Source organism: Mastigoproctus giganteus, chromosome 12 (assembly GCF_048544385.1).
Source record: "Mastigoproctus giganteus isolate SK-2022 chromosome 12, ASM4854438v1, whole genome shotgun sequence".
NCBI lineage: Eukaryota > Metazoa > Arthropoda > Arachnida > Uropygi > Thelyphonidae > Mastigoproctus > Mastigoproctus giganteus.
The window spans coordinates 89,970,850-89,989,108 of record NC_143586.1 but is presented as its reverse complement, the minus strand read 5'-3'; the positions used below and the strand labels follow the sequence as shown (position 1 = coordinate 89,989,108).

General features: G+C 38.2%; 1 protein-coding gene across 1 annotated transcript in view; it reads right to left on the bottom strand.

The window, feature by feature from the left end:
- Nucleotides 1–18,259, bottom strand: part of LOC150077261 (telomere repeats-binding bouquet formation protein 1-like) — a 177,753-nt gene that overhangs the window by 137,225 nt on the left and 22,269 nt on the right. The window contains exon 3 of the mRNA XM_090385835.1: nucleotides 5,087–5,218. Coding sequence (XP_090241961.1) covers nucleotides 5,087–5,218 — 132 coding nt within the window. The remainder of the gene's footprint in view (nucleotides 1–5,086; nucleotides 5,219–18,259) is intronic.

The following is an 18,259-nucleotide window of genomic DNA, read 5'->3' as shown; positions in this document are numbered from 1 at the left end:
TTTTAGAGGGGACCAGTAAATCTGATTGTCTTATAATGGGGGATTTTAACTACCCAGATATCGACTGGATCTTGTGGGTTGGTCACTCGCACACTAGCAAAGTTTTTGTGAATTTATTGGATTATTGTTTTCTACAGCAGCAGCATGTTTGAGAAGCAACCAAAGGGATTTCGTAAAGGTGACAATGGTGGTCTGAGACAGTTTTTAAATTCTATACAGTAGAATCAACTGATGATGTTACCAGTGTTCTCCCAGAACCTACTGAATGGGCACACTATCAGGTGAATTTAACTGACCACCCGAGTAAAATTTAAGCGATTCTCGTGGTATCGTACGGTACTGCTCACTGATCTTGATTAATATTAATTCGAACATACTATGCGATTGAGTTCAATGAGACAGGAGCATATAATGTTAAATTGTGCAATTAATTTTTGCTCTGGAACGCTTAAATCACATTTATAAATAACAGAAAATTTTATAATATTGCAAAGTATTACACTTCCCACCCAGGCACTTCGTAATGCCACCCAGCTGGCAAACTTTTCTGGGGAGAACAGTGTTACCAACAGCAAATTCTAAATGTGAAGCATTCAAAGAATTAATCTTGGGAGCTACTAGGCTTTTAATAACAACTAAGAAATATTGTTCAAAGTTTAGGCTTAAATGGATATCAGATGAAGTAATGAGACTCATGGCAGAGAAGAAAAATGCATGGGATGCATATAAATTAACAGGTGACACAGAAGATTAAAGCAGATATAAACTGATCTGTAATGAAGTCACAAAGGAGGTTAGGCAAGCAAAGGCAGATTATGAGAAATCTTTTTTCAAAGGATGCGAAGAAAAACAACAAAGAGTTCTCTACTTATGTAAACTCTAGAAGGTAAGGGATGAATTGGATTGGTCCACTTGATACCGATGGTTCAGCTGTTGATGATCCTGCTCAGCTAACAATCTAAATGAGTATTTTGCATCTACATTCACGCTTGAGGAGTTACTCAGGGATGAGAATGCTAGAAGTTTATCAAACTCTGGCAGGGAGCTAAATGATTTTGCAATAATTAATAGAAAAGTGGAGGAGAAATTGTTGACATTAAACATACGAAAGGCACATGGGGTGGATGGGATCTATCCAGTTATATTAATGAAGGCAGCAAAGGAAGTAAGAAAAGCCTTAGCCATAATTATGAGAGCTTCCTAGGCTCAGAGGTTTCCATGGACTGAAGATGTTCAAATGTGACCCCAATTCACAAAGGAGGATCAAAGAGCGACACAGTTAATTACAGACCTGTTAGTTCAACTTCTGTTCCAGGGAAATTAATGGAGGCATTGGTTAAAGAAGCACTGCAGAACATTTTGACAAGATTGCAATTATGGTTCAGACACAGTATGGCTCTGTTAAAAGAAAGTCTTGTCTGACAAATTTTATTGAATACCCTTGATATGGTCACAAAAGAACTGGATGCAAAAAATAATATTGATACCATATACTTGGATTTTAGGAAAGCATTTGATGATGATGTTTGGTAATGTTTTGGTTACAAAAGTGTGTTCAATCTTGGGTGGTTGGCACCTAACCCAATTTTTCCCATAGGGACTGTTGTTTATATTGCGCGATTTTGCATTGCACGAGGGTTTCTAGGAACACAACTATCGTGCTATACGAGGACTGACTGTATGTTGTTGTTGTTATTTGGCTTTTAGGAGCATTAGCAACTAAAGCCATATTGCTCCAGGGATATGCGGTGGTCATTCCCTGACCTTTCCACATCCTCCATATTTGGTGGTCACGGGCTCGAACCCCGGTCTAATCAATAAGCGTGTGCTATGCACTGCCACTCCTGCCCGCCTGGCTATGGAGGCACCTACAACAAAGGCATGTGAAAGACTACTGTACAAATTGCAACACTACAGCATTAAAAGCAAATTTCTGTTATGGATAAAGGGATGGCTGAGTGAGAGAAGACAAAGAGTGGTAATCAATGGACACTGTTCTTCGTGGACTAATGTTATTAGTGGAATCCACCAGGATTCAGTGTTGGATCCACTGTTGTTTTCTGTATTTATTAATAAATTGTTGAAGGTAAATCAGGTTTAATATCCAAGTTTACAGACAATATAAAGGTTGGCAGGGTTGTTAATGACAGTAATGACATTAACAACCCATTAACAGGGTTGTTAATGACAGTACGCTACTGAAAGAGGATCTAGAAAAGTTGAGCAGATGGGCTGAGAGGTGGCAACTGAAGTTTAACATTGACAAATGAAAAATACCACATATGGGTAGCAGTTATTGTTATTGTTATTTGATTTTTAGGAGCATTAGAAACTAAGGCCATATTACTCCGGGATATGCGATGGTCATTCCCTCACCTTTCCGTATCCTCCGTATTTGGCGGTGACGGGCTCGAACCCCGGTCTAATCAAGAAGCGTGTGCTACGCACTGCTCCTCCTTCCCACCTGGCTACGGAGGCGCAAATGGGTAGCAGTAATCCCAGAGTAACGTATCAACTGTTGGTATTACACTGAGGGTTGTTGAGAATGAAAGGGATCTGGGGGGCTATTTGTGCAGTCAGGTGTGAAATTTTCTGAGCAGTGTAGACAATGTGAAAGAGTAGCTCGTGGTGTCTTGTCAATGATATACAGGAATTTTTCTAGAAGGGATAAGGAGGTGATTATACCATTGCATAAGGCAATACTCAGGCCACTCCTTGAGTACTGTATACAGGTCTGGAGTACTCACTTTAGAAAGGATGTAGAGCTGCTGGAACAAGTACAGAAAAGGGCAACGAGATTGGTGAATGGAACAAAGGGTTGCTCTTACGAAGAAAGGCTTAAGTTCTGAAAATTGCAGTGTCTGGAGACTAAGCACCTGCGAGGTGATCTGAATGAGGTGTATAAGGCCTTGAATGGTTTCAGCAAGCTCAGTGCTGATGGGGTTCTTCCTCTTGCCCAGTTTAATCAACGTTTGAGTACAAATTCAAATTGAGGAAAGACAGTTGTAGGATAGATGTGGGGAAGTTTGCCTTTAGCCAGCGGGTGGTTGATTGCTGGAACAAATTTCCATCTGCCGTTGTAGGAGTTGACAGCTTAAATAAATTCAAGGCAGAACTAGACAAACATTTGGGGTGAATGGATGGGTGAAATGGAAAGGTTTTTTTTTGGTTGGCTGATGCTGTATAAGCTTCCTTTCTTGCATCATATGCCTCTGCTAATGCTAACAACAACAGATAAAATTCAAGAGTTTGTATGTAGTAAATGGATGGCCATTGCACAAAACAGAAGGAAGTGTAAAGTTGCTGGAGAGACCTTCCTGCAGTGGACTGAAAATGGCCGATGATGATGATGAGTGCACTGGGTGATGAGAGTCATACCACCTAGTACTGCCTAGTGAATGAAAGATGGTCAGCCTTTCCTGTGTGATTCACACACCACACCTTGATCCTTCCATAAACTGGTGTATACCTGGGTAGTCACCTCCAGTTTACTACGCTGTGTTTCTGACATTGCATATGGGCATATACACAGCAGGGGCATATAACGGTCCAACCATTGTGAAGGCGCAAGCAGGGGATTTGGTTGACATAGAATGACTGGATTTTTTGACTTACAAATGGAACCTCAACATTAGTTCCATTAGTTTTAAACTCCCAGTTCACATCCTTAGCTATCATACTTGGAAGAATTTATAACAAGCCTCAGTAACCATATTATACAGACATGCATAGCTGCATAGTAAAGGTGGGATTGTGTTGTCTTGTTGGAAACAGACACCATTCTGGTCTAGTTCTAGTCTTCATAACTCATTTTGTAAAAATGTCTGCAATAAATGAATGCATCATCCAATATTCACTGCACTATCTGATCTTCCTCCTCCTCGGAAAAAAAAAAAAAGTCCAATGATTGCAAATGTGTTGCAATCACAATGGTGCAACATACTGCAATGGATTTTTTGTATAGTTCTCTAGGATTAGATTAGATTAGATTAGATTCCACAAGAAAGCAGGTTGAAAGTATGGTATACTGTCATGGAGAGTTTTCAGTATTGATTAGAAAGCTGGATAACAAAATGAGAGAGCATATTTACCGAACTTAATTTTTAAGAACTAAAACTGCATTATTTAAATTGTTAAATTAAGTTTTTTTTGACATAATTACGTTAATCTGTTCAATTATACTTTTACTGAACTAAGCGAGTTTCTTGAGAATGCATACCATTTATAATTAACAGAAAAGAATTAACAACAGTAATCAGGAGATTAGTGTAGTTAATTCATTACTAGTAATTAGAATCAAAAATCTAATTAAATAAAAGCAGAAAGTTTATTTATTTATTTTTTTCCAGTATCATCATCTTTGCCATGCTTTCTAATAAGATTTTCTATTAGCACGTTCCCAACCTTTTTTCTGGTCAACATTTAATCAAATATATCAAAGGAAGAAAATAATTTTTAAAAAAATTCTTTTTTCAGTACAACTTCCCTTTCAAATGCCATTATTTCTGTATGTCAGCTATACCAGATATATTGATGTACAATAGCACAGCACAATTAAATAACATCACTAAAAACTCGAACAAATTTTATTTTAGATTTTTGATTGGGAATGTTTCAAATGACAAAACCCTTTTCTGCATGAATGTATTAAAAAGCTTTATGTTATGAGCAATATAAATTTTTTTGCTGAACTGACTGGACTGGAGAAAAGTTCATTAAAGCTGCTTGACACAGTTGAAATGCATTATGTATAACTAATCGCTTCTCAATCACCATTTAGTGTCTTACAGAAATTTAAAGTAAGATTTGGTGCAACTTCAAACAATGATCTTGTGAAATAGAATAAACCATAACAACCAAAGAAAAAAACTATAAAAATATACATCAAAACCCTTCAATGCACAAAATGTACCTATAAACAGCATGAAGCTGAAGGAGATTAAAGATTCAACTGAAAGATGAATAAAACACATTATTTAAATCAATTTTGAGCTAATTTAAACTAGGTCTAACTTAAAGAATAATTTTATGATTATTTGACAATTAATAAAGCTTTATAAAATGACAATTATATGAATAAAGTTACCATTTCCATCAATGACACATGCTAACGTGATAAGCGAAACATCCACTAATGCATTTGAACATGTCCTGCAAATCAGAGTACTGAAAATATAATCCAGACCACCTAATTCTTTAAAAGTATCTTTAGCTGAACCTATAAAATATTAAAAAACTATTTAAATAAAAATACTTAACGTTTATCAGATATAACATAAAATCAGTGAAATTTACTTTTTTATGATTCTTCAGCTGCATTACATTTTAAACAACAATAATTTTTTTGTTAAATCACCATGCTTTGTCAGCACAATATGTTTTCTCCAATTCTCACATAAAAAATTGTACAAATGGATTAATTACCCATCTTTCTTGTTCCTTATGGCAAATCATGAATCTCCAGGGTTTAATGGTGGATGAATTGTTGTTTTTAATATGTATTAACGAAGGCATATCAGGCATAATATCTAAGTTTGCAGATGATACAAAGATTAGCATGGTAGTTAATGACAGTAATCAAGGTACGCTACTACACAACAAGATCTAGAAAAATTAGGCAGTTGAGCTGAGAAGTTGCAATTGAAGTTAAGCATTGGCAAATACAAAGTACTGCACCTGGGTAGCAGTAATCCCAGAATAACATACCAACTCTGTGGTGCAACACCGAGGGTAGTGGAAAATGAAAAATAGCTGGGAGTGATTGTGCAGTCACACATGAAGTTCTCTGAGCAGTGCAGTCACGATGTCAGGAAAGCTCATGTAGTTTTGCCAATGATAAACAGGAATGTTGCCAGCAAAGATAAGGAGATGATTATTCTATTGTATAAGGCAATGATTAGGCCAAATATGCAGTACAGCATAGAGGTTTGGAAGCCTCATTTTAGAAAGGCAAAGAAATGAAGGTAAAGAAGCTCTTTTTCATTTTCCACTACCCTCGGTATTGCACCACAGAGTTGGTATGTTATTCTGGATTACAGCTACCCAGGTGCAGTACTTTGCATTTGTCAATGCCAAACTACAGGATGGTGATCTGTTGGAATGGGTGCAAAGAAGGGCAACAAGATTTTAGCCCAAGGGACTCACATCAGGTGAGTATGGACTTGGCACACCCAGGGTTCTGAGCTGGATATCATCATTCTTCTCTTTCTTGGTGATTCCCTTCTGCATCTGACTGACTCTTTCTTTCTTTCTCTTTCTCTCTCTCTCTCTCTCTCTCTCTCTCTCTCTCTCTCTCAGGGTAATTTGGAAATTTTTTTTTGGCCGGTGTAGCATAAGCCTCAGGCTTCCTTGCACCATATGAATAATAATAATAAGGTCTCTAGTACTGCCTGGGGTTCGTACTTGTAGTACGAACCCCAGGCAGTACTAGAGACCCCAACCCACAAGCTGTACTGGGATCACGCAATAATAACAGATAGGACAATCCCACACAACAGACCGGACATAACCCTTGTGGGCAAAAAGGAAGAGGCTACCTATCTGATTGACATAGCAGTACCCAACACTGGCAACTTGCAGCAAACCCATGGTGAAAAATCATGGAAGTATATGAACCTAAGACAGGATATCAAAGAGATGTGGCATATGCAACAAGTAACAACCATCCCGATCATCATGTCAACCACAGGTAAGGTGCCAAAGACCCTACATAACAGCCAAGCAGCCATAGGTCTCCCAGCGAACATCTACAAGGAACTCCAGATCCTGAACACCTGTAGGATAGTCAGAGTTCCTCGACCAACAGTAACACCAGACATAACAACAACCACTCTGTGTACTTGGTAGCAATACCCATCATGAGGCAGAACCCCCAATCAGGGATAAATAATATAAGAGCAATAATAATAATAATGGACTAACACCAAGCTGGAGGATATAATGAGAAAGACAAGGACAATGATGACCAAGAGCTGCCAATACCACCCGAAATCTGCCATGGAGAGACTGACAATTGCCCGGAAAGGAGAAAGGGGCCTGATAGACCGCACTGAGCAACAGAAGACAGCAATAGTTAACCTGAAGGATTAACACACAGCAACACTCCAGCAGGCCATAAGGAAGACAGACAAGTGGTATACACCACTCAACCTAAACAATGAGCCCCCCTCCAACCAGGAGATACAAACGAAGCTAGAAAGATGGGCAGAGAAGACGTTCCATAGCAGACACTACAATGATCTCCATCAGGATCACATAGATAAAACTGCTTCCAATGCATGGCTCACAAGCAGGATGCTCTTCCCCAACATTTAATAATTCATGCTCACCATCCAAGAGCAGGTAATCAACACCAGGAACTATGGAAAATACATCGCCAAGGAGCCCTGAGTGTTTGATGACACGTTTCGACGATGCCACCTGACCTCAGAAATGATCCAACACATCACCGCGGGATGCAAGGTGATAACCCAGACTAAGTACACTCATAGACATGACCAGGTAGCCAGGATAATACATCAAAAGCTAGCAGGGAAATACCAGTTGATCGAAGAAAGTGTACTGTACTACAAATAGGAACCCCAGGCAGTACTAGAGATCCCAACCCACAAGCTCTACTGGGACCGCACCATAATAATGGATAGGACAATCCCGCACAACAGACCGGACATAACCCTTGTGGACAAGAAGGAAGAGGCTACCTATCTGATTGACATAGCGGTACTCAACACTGGCAACTTGGGGAAAAAAATCAGGAAGTACAAAAAACATAAGACAAGAGATCAAAGAGATGTGGCATATGCAACAAGTAATGACCATCCTGATCATCGTGTCAACCACAGATACGGTGCCAAAGATCCTACATAACAGCCTAGCAGCAATAGGTCTCCCAGCGAACACCTACAAGGAACTCCAGAAAGTTGCAATCCTGTACACGTGTAGGATAGTTAGAGAGTTCCTCGACCAACAGTAACACCAGACATAACAACAACCACCCTGTGTACATGGTAGCAATACCCGTCACGAGGTGGAATCCCCAATCAGGGAGAAATAATATAAAGAGCAATAATATTAATAAATTAAGGATAAATTTGAATTTGAGGTGCTGGTCAAAACATTAGAGGCAGATATTGTTGGAATATCAGAGATGTGATGTCACACAGATATAAGCAATGAAGAATTGGAATTTGGGGAGTAAAATGTGTACAGAAGGGATAGACAGGGTAGGGAGGGAGGAGGGGGTTATGCTGTTAGTTAAGAAACTCAAAATCTAAGGAAGTGCATCCAGTTGACATAGATGGACAGTGCAATGTTGAGCCAGTTTGATGTGACATAAGCACTGGGAAAGAAAAGATAAGGTAGGAGTTTGTTATAGGCCTAATGACTGTGATGAGTACAACGAACAATTGTGCAGAGAAATAGAGTGGGCCAATAAATCAATATCTTGTAATGGGGGATTTTAACTTTCCAGATATAGACTGGAACTTGTGGTTGGTCACTCGCATTGATGTTTTGTATATTTATATATTAATGAAGGTATATCAAGCTTAATGTCAAAGTTTGCAGATGATACAAAGGTTGGCAGGGTTGTTAATAACAATAATGACAATATGCTGCTGCAACAGGATCTGAAAAAGTTGGGCAGGTGGACTGAGAAGTGGTAACTGAAGTTTAACATTGACAAATGCAAAGTACTGCATATGAGTAGCAGTAACCCAAAAGAAACATACCAACAATGGGGTACTACACTCAGGGAAATGGAGAATGAAAAAAACTTGGGGGTAATTGTGCAGTCAGATATAAAGTTCTCTGAGTAGTGCAGATGGGCTGCAAGAGCAATCATGAGTCTTGTCAATAATATATAGGAATTTTGCTGGCAGTAATAAGGAAGTGATTATCACTTTGTGTAAGGCAATGGTAAGGCCACACCTTGAGTACTGTATACAGGTCTGGAGGCCTCATTTTAGAAAGGGTGTAGAATTGCCAGAACAAGTACAGAGAAGGGCAACAAGATTCGTAAGAGGAACAAAGGGGTGCTCTTATCAAGAGAGGCTTCAGTTCTGCAAGTTGCAGAATCTGGAGACTAGGCACCTACGAGGTGATCTCATTGAGATATGCAAGGTCTTGAATGGTTTCAGCAGGCTCAATGCAGATGGGATTCTTCCACTTGCTCAGATTAAGAACCTGATGATGCATAGATTCAAATTGAGGAAAGACAGTTGTAGAATAGGTGTGTGGAAGTTTGTCTTTAGCCAGCAGGTAGTTGATTGCTGAAACAGACTTCCATCTGTTGTTGTGAAAGTTGATAACTTAAATAAATTTAACGCTTAACTAGACAAACACTTGGCGTGACCACATGGGTGAAATTGGAAGTTTTTTTTTTTTTTTTTTTTGCTTGATGCTGTATAAGCTTGCTTTCTTGCATCATTTATTTAGTAAATAAATTTGACAAATTTGAAGTGCTGGTCAAGACATCAAAAGCGGATATTGTTGTGATACAAGAGACGTGGTGCCACACAGATATAAGAAGTGCAGAATTTGAATTTGGGGAATAAAGGATAGACAGGGCAGGAAGGGAGGAGGGTTATGCTGTTAGTTAAGAAACACAAAATCTAACGAAGTGCATCCAATTGACAATGGTGGACAATGCAATGTTGAGTCGGTGTGGTGTGACATAAGCACTGGGAAAGGGAAAATGAGAGGTAAGTGTTATAGGCCTAATGAATCTGATGAGTATAATGAGCAATTGCACAGAGAAATAGAGTGGACCAGTAAATTAGAATTTCTTATAATGGGGGATTTTAACTTTCCAGATATTGACTGGAACTTGTGGGTTGGTCACTCACACACTAGCAAGACTTTCATGGATTTATTGGATGACTGTTTTCTACAGAAACATGTTCGAGAGGCAACCAGAGGGAGTAATACTCTTGATCTGATTATCAGCAGTGATTCTTCATGCATTAAGAATCTGGAAATAAAGGAACCGCTAGGTGGCAGTGATGACAGTGTGCTGAAGTGGGATTTACTCAAAGAGGTAACTACCACAACACACACAACGAATAGTAAAGAGATGTGTTATATCAAACTTGTATAAAAATTAAAACACAAGAGCAGTTTAAATTTTACTTGGACATATCAAGGATAAGCAGGTGATTTACCCTTTGTATAACGCACTGGTCAGGCCACACCTTGAGGACTGTATACAGGTCTAGAGGCCTCATTTTAGAAAAGATGTAGAGCTGCTGGAACGAGTACAGAGAAGGGCAACGAGATTGGTGAGTGGAACAAAGGGTTGGTATTACCAAGAAAGGCTTGGTAATACCAAGGCTTGGTAATACAAAGGGTTGGTATTACCAAGCGAGTTCTGCAAATTGCAGCTTTTGGAGACTAGGCAACCTGTGAGGTGATCTAATTGAGGTGTATAAGGCCTTGAATGGATTGAGCAAGCCCAATGCTAATGGGATTCTTCCTCTTGCTCAGATTACTCACCTGAGGGGGAATATATTCAAATTGAGGAAAGACAATTATAGATTAGATGTGTGGAAATTTGCCTTTAGCCAGCGGATGGTTGATAGTTGGAACAAACTTCCATCTGTTGTAGTGGAGGTCAGCAACTTAAATAAGTTCAAGGCAGAACTAGACAAACATTTGAGTGAATGGATGGGTGAAATGGGAAGAGTGTTTTTTTTTTTTTTTTTTGCTGATGCTATATAAGCTTGCTTTCTTGCATCATATGCCCTACTAATGCTAATTGCTAATTTATCATATTAATACTACTTTCAGAATTATGGCACCTTCATGAATTCAAGGTGCTGTTATTTCAATTTTTCCAGTATCTAGAAAGTTTAATTTTTAATACATTTAATGCAGAAATAATGAGGCTAAATAAGAAATACAGATTAATAATGCAATTTTATTAACTGCACATAAGAAACATAAACATGTTAATGATACAATGTTATAATTTGCCATTATATAGGCCTGACAAAGTGGAGTAGCACAAGCATTTTGAGTGGACCAGGGTTCAATTCCTTGACTACTAAATACGATAAACATTTGTATTGATTGTTTTACTGACCTGGTGGTCATGCTAGCGTATAAACAAGAAAAAATTAATACACTCCAGCTGATGCACCATTTTATTTTCTTTATTATATCAAGTTTAGTCTGCGCAGGTAGCAAAGCGGTATCATCACCGTGCTCTCCACACCAGGTGGAAAAGGCTTGGGTTCAAATCCCGTCAATGATGCAAGGAACTTTTATGGGCATTTTTCACTCCATGGCTGAATTAGTCAGCCAGTCTCAGGCGTGGATAGCAAGCCCCCCCCCCCCCCCAAGGAACTTGGGTTTTTCATCCGGCAAAACAGGCAAATCGACCAGAGAACACACACAATTTACAAACACAATACATGTGCCAATTAATTTTCCGGGTGACCCTAACATAATAGTTTGGATTATATCAAGTTTGTCACTAAACTTTAATGTTGTTCATTTCTTCTCTGTATGAGGTTTATTACCTTTAAGAGCCATAGTGAGGTGTTTTTAATTTAAAATAAATGTAAAACAGTGGTATAATCTGCGATACAGTACAGAATTCACTTTCAAAATGAATGCAAACAAATACAGAAATCATGTGGCTTTCCATTTTATTTTTTCTGGACTGCAAGACATCTGCGCTGTATGTAAACATATGATCTCAATGTGCCATTAGCTTGAATGTTCCGTTATTTGGGGTGCCATTATTTCGAGTCTACTGTAATAAATTTTCCACACTTCAGTAATCCTATTTCAAAATTAAATTCAATATGCATTACAGATAGACAGCTATACAAAAGCTTAAATTGATATAAATTCTCCATGTAGTGCACACATACTGACAGAACACAACTCATGGGGTTTTCTGTCAATGATATACAGAATTCTGTACAAGAATAGTACATGCAAAACTTCCTGTTACCCTCATGCCTCCTCCACAACAAAAACAAATGTATTAGTTGTTTGTAGGGAAACTAATAACTGGCAGATGCAGGTATGACATGGTGGATGCACAAGTCACTAGAAGTTACTCTTAAATGTGTGCCAAACATTTTTTTTTTTTTTTTTTTTTAATATCATTTCCATACTGTTTCTGCAGGTCATGGTCACTTAATCCATCCTGTGAGCATTACCAAAATAATTTCTTTGGTAAATGTTCCACAGATGAGTGCTAGCACATTGTACTGCCTACATTTATGTTCTTCATGAACATTAGTATTAGTAGCAGCAAAATGATGCAAGAAAGAAAGCTTATACCATATCAGCCATTAAAAAATTATCCACTTAATTTGCCTATCCCTTCTACTAATTTGTCTAATCATTTAAATTTATTCAAATTGGTATTCAACAACACACCAGATGTTGTGGAAGTCGGCAATTATTTTAACACCCTCTAGCTGAAAGCAAATTTCAACATATTTAGCCTTCAACTATCTATCTATCTATCTATGTTCAACTTAATACAGCAGATCGCCACCTTGTCGTTCCCATTTTCAAAAGTTGCCAGACATGAGCATCTTCAACTTTCAAATTTCTCTTTCTCGTGGCTGACAGTGCACCTTCCTTCCATGTTTTTCTAGGGCATCCTCACCTTTTCTTCCATTGTGCTATCTACTCCTATATAACTTTAGGCTATCTCTCTTCATTCATGCACAGCAGATGTCGAAACCATCTCAACCTCCTATTTTCTATTCGTTCTATAATATCTTCATCTGCTTACATATGTCTTTTTATTTCCTCGTTCGTTATCCTCTCTAGCCTAGAAACCTTAGCACTCCGACATAGGTAGTCCATCTCTAGGGCACTAAGCTTCTATTTGTCACCTTCTTTCAGTGTCCACATCTCACAGCCATAGCAAAGTACCGATTCCACTAATGACTGTCCGATATGTTTTTTAGTTCTACAGGAGATATTGCTGTCCCACCACATAGAGTTGAGGGCACTAAGAATCTTCCTACTTTGATGAATTCATGTGTAAACTTCCTCTTTCCCCAATCCTTCCTTAGTTAAACTACATGCAAGATATTTGAAAAAGTCAACTGGTATATTTGAAAAAGTCCAATTCATCAGGATGTTCTGCTGTGCTTAGGTATTTTTATCTTTGTAAAATTGATATTAAGGCCTCATTGGTCATATGTAAGATTCAACTTTCTCAACATGTATTCTAATTCATAAGCTTCTTGTGCAATGATAACCTGATTGGCAAAATTCAGCTTCCAAAGATATCTGTTGTTAATTAGTACTCCCATTCCATAACAGCTTCTTTTCCATTCTTGTAAAGCACATTCCAAGAAAACATTAAACAATAAAGGTTTAATAAAATTAAACAATATAGGCTGCATCCTTGTCTCAGCCCCTTTGTTGGATAGATTGGGTTAGATAAAGCATTCCCAACTTTAATATATGCCACACATTTTTATCGTACAATTCCCTAATCAGTTCCACAAGCTCTGGATCAACTGACATATTTTGAAGGGCTTTCCATAATTCCTTTCTTGGAATGGAGACATAAGTCTTTTCTAAATTGATGAAGGCAAAGAAGGTATCTTTATTCTTTGCTTTTGTTTTCTGCACTAGCTGTTGTGGAACAAACAAACTGTCCACACAAGAGTGACCCGACCTAAATCCACTTTGTTCTACACTTATCTTTTACCTCCTCTCGTAATTTTAACTGAAGCACTTTAGAGTATAGTCTGGACATAGTGCAATTAACACTTAAGCCTCTATAGTTCCCTGGATCCAACTTATTTCCTTTTTATATATGGATGAAATATAACTTACTTTCCATTCATTTGGAATTTTCCTTAGCTGTATGCATCTGTTAAACAGCTATACTATCAGATCGAAAAGACTTGGTGGTCCATATTTAATTAGCTCCCTCGCTGTGTTCCCAGGGCCTGGAGATATTTTGTTCTTCATTAATTTTGCACAGTCAAGAACTTGATGTTTCGTAATTTCTATCTCCCTTTTATATACTGGTGGAGAGGTGATTATGCTCTGATATTGAGATTGTCTTTTGTTTAGGAGGTTATTATAGTGATTTTCCCATGTTGGCATATCTATAAAGTTCTTATTCGATCGAGATTCATGTTTTCAGTGCCTTCAAGTTTCGCCAGTCTTCGGATGATTGTGTTCCTTCTAATGAGCTATCAATTTTTTGGCATCTTTTCTCCCATGCTGCATTCTTGGATTCAGCAATTTTCGTTTTAACTTCTCTATTTTCCTGATTTTTACTCATTACCCATTTGTTATAGACTCTTTTCTTTCACCAAATCCATTACCCCCTCATTCCACCAATACTATTGTTTATGTTTGTTATCCATTAAGCCTAGTGCTTCATTAGCAGCCTTGTGTATGGCAGTTTTAAAGCTGTTATTTAAGATAACATGTCTTCTATTTCTCCAATGTGAGATAGATGGTTCTGGAGTTTTTTCTGGTAAAGATCTTTAATACTGTCGTGAGATAGTAGTTCCACTTTATAAGCAATATTTTCTTGTAATACCCTATTGTCTTTACTGATTGTATTAGGTCTCACTTGCCACTTATTCTGGTATTTGAATAATATATCCGCAATCACCATGTAATGATCCAGCCTGCAGTTGGCACCTCTCATTACCTTGCAATCTTTTGTTGCCCATACCGACTTCTGGCGAGTAATTATAAAGTCCATAATTGATTTCTGCTGGAATGATGGTCACTCCCATGTATATCTTTGGATGTTTCTATGTTGAAAACAGGTATTAAGAATTTTCAGCTGGTGCAATTTATAGAAATCGATAAGTCCCTCACAGTTCTCATTCACAGTCTCTTCTCCAAGGCAACCCACTACATCATCATTCCTTTTTGATTATTACTAACTAGATGTAGTGCATTACATTTATCAATGTTAAACTTCAATTGCCAAGTCGGTCTGGTCCCATGACATTAAAAATTTGTTATACTTTTAATATATAGCATTAGTAGAGGCATACGATTCAAGAAAGCAAGCTTATACAGTACCAGCCAAAAAAAAAAAAAACCCTCCCATTCATCCCTCCATTTGTTCCAAATGTCTGTCCAGCTCAGCCTTAAATTTATTTAGGCTACTAGTTTCCACAATAAAAGATGGAAGCTTGTTCTATCAATCAACTACCCGCTAGCTAAAGGCAAATTTCCACACATCTATTCTACAACTATCTTTCCTCAATTTGAAACAGTGCCCCCTTCAGGTTCTTAGTCTGAACAAGACGAAGAATCCCATCAGCATTCAGCTTGCTCAACCCATTCAAGGCCTTATGCACCTCAATCAGATCATCTCGCAGGTGCCTACTCTCCAGGCGCTGCAATTTGCAGAACTTAAGCCTTTCTTGGTAAGAGCACCCCTTTGTTCCCCTCACCAATCTTGTTGCCTTTCTTTGTACTCATTCTAACAACTCTACATCCTTCCTAAAATGAGGCCTCCAGACCTGTACACAATACTCTAGGTGTGGCCTGGACATCGCCTTGTATAACAGGATTATCACCTCCCTGTCCGTGCTAGCAACATTCCTATATATCATTGACCAGACTCCAGGACCTGCCCTGGCTGCCCGTCTGCACTGTCCAGCAAACTTCATATTTGGCTGCACAATTACCCCCAGGTCTTTTTTACTTTCCACTTCCCTGAGTGTAGTACCACCCAGTTGGTAAGTTTCTCTTCGGTTATTGTTACCCATATGCAGTACTTTTTATTTGTCAATGTTAAACTCCAGTTGCCACTTCTCAGCCCATTTTCCCAACTTATCTAGATCCAATTTGAGTAGCATACTGTCATTAACAACCCTGCCAACCTTTGTATCATATGCAAACTTGGACATTAAACCTGATATACCTTCATCAATATCATTGATAAATATACAAAACAACAATAGGCCCAACACCAAACCCTGGGGAACTCCACTAAGAGTAGTGTCTATTGATTACCACTCTCTGTTGTCTCCCACTCAACCATCCCTTTATCCATTGTAACAGCTTACCCTTGATGCCATACCTCTCCAATTTGTACGGCAGTCTTCCATGTGCAACAGTATCAAAAGCTTTCCTGAAATCCAAGTATATAATATCAAAATTATTTTTGGCATTCAATTCCTTTGTGACCACATCATAGTAAACAATCAAATTGGTCAGACAAGACCTCCCTTTGACAAACCCATGCTGTGTCTTAACAATTACTGCAGTCTTGTCTAGATGATCCTGCAATGCTTCTTTAACCAGTGATTCCATTATTTTAAGCAGAACACAAATTAAACTAACAGGTCTGTAGTTACTTGTGTCACCTTTTGAACCTCCTTTGTGAATTAGTGATACACTTGTACACCTCCAGTCCATGGAGCCCTCCCCTGAGTCCAAGGAAGCTCTCATAATTATGGCTAAGGGTTTGCTTACTTCCTTTGCTACCTCCTTTAATATAACTGGATAGATCCCGTCCACTCCAGGTGCCTTCCTTATGTTTCACTTCAACTATTTCTCCTCCACTTTGCTCTCAGTTATTACAAAATCACTTAGATCACTGTTAGCATTTGATAAACTTTGGCATGCCCCTCATTGAATAACTCCTCATGTGTGAATGTAGATGCAAAATACTCATTCAGTTTATCAGCTACCTGAGCATGATGATCAATAGTCAACCCATCTATGTTAAGTGGTCCAATCTGATTCATCCCTTTCCTTCTAGAGTTTACATAAGTAAAGAACTCCTTGCTGTTTTTCTTTGCATCCTTTGCCAAAGATCCCTCATAATCAGCCTTCACCTGCCTAACCTCCTTTGTGACTTGATTACAGACTAGTTTATACCTGCCATAGGTTTCTGTATCGCCTGATACTTTATATGCATCCCATATATTCTTCTTCTCTGCCATTAGCCTCATTAATTTCTGACATCCATTTAGGCCTAAACCTTGAACAGTATTTCTTAGTTGGAATGAAAAGCCTAGTAGCCTCCAAAATTAAGTCCCTAAAGGTTTCCCATTTAGAATTCATAGTTGATCCCACTGTACAGAATTTAAAAACTGCCTGAGACCTCTGTAGTCACCTTTACGAAAGGAAAAGCCCTTCCCTTTAGCCTTGATGGTAGTTACATCTTTAAATAATTCCCACATTAATACATTGTGATCACTGTCCCTCAGTGGTTCCTTTATCTGCAGATTCTTAATGCATGAAGAATCACTACTGATAATCAGATCAAGTGTATTACTCCCTCTGGTTGTCTCTCAAACATGTTACTGTAGAAAACAGTCATCCAATAAATCCACAAAAGTCTTGCTAGTGTGTAAGTGACTAACCCACAAGTTCCAGTCAATATCTGGAAAGTTAAAATCTCCCATTATAAGACATTCTGATTTACTGGCCCACTCTATTTCTCTGCACAATTGCTCATTATACTCATCAGATTCATTAGGCCTATAATACGCACCTACTCTAATTTTTCCTTTCTCAGTGCTTTTTTCACACCAAACAGAGTCAACACTGCATTGTCCACCAACATCAATTGGATGCACTTCCTTAGATTTTGTGTTTCTTAACTAACAGTGTAACCCCTCCTCCCTTCGTATACACATTTTACTCCTCAAATTCCAACTCTGCACTGCCTATATCTGTGTGACACCACAATAATATTAGCATGGGAACCTGATGAGTACTAATGGTAAACAGCTTGGAATTGTGTTTGTTTCTAGTTCAAGTTACTTACAGAACTCTCCAGTGTGATCCAGCAAGATAATCTATCCACAGTCTGTAGCTAATCTAGAGATTATCAAGGGATTTTCAGAAAAAACAAAAGATTTTTGTAAAGTCCACTCTACACTAGAATATTTGGTATTGATTGATTTATTGTAAACTCCATTGACCTGGTGGTCATGCCAGAGTATAAACAAGAACAGAAAAATAAAAAGTTAAACTTCACTAATGACATGCACATTTGATATTAATACAGACATAGGATTGTTTACCAGTACAGTATGCTTTCAAACATTAGCCTACCTAGGACTTTTCTGTCTGTTGATTTCGGTTTGAATGTCTGTCAGACATAAATAGATTTACATTTCTTCAAGAATGATACTGAATGATACCTTGCCTCTTCAGAAAAGATGAGTCATAGTTTTGTTCATTTTTTGATCACTCCTGCTGTCTAGATTAGGATGCCAAGAGTATTTACAAAACTTAACCAAAAAGAGATCTGAACTCAGTTTTTCCTTTTCTCACCTGG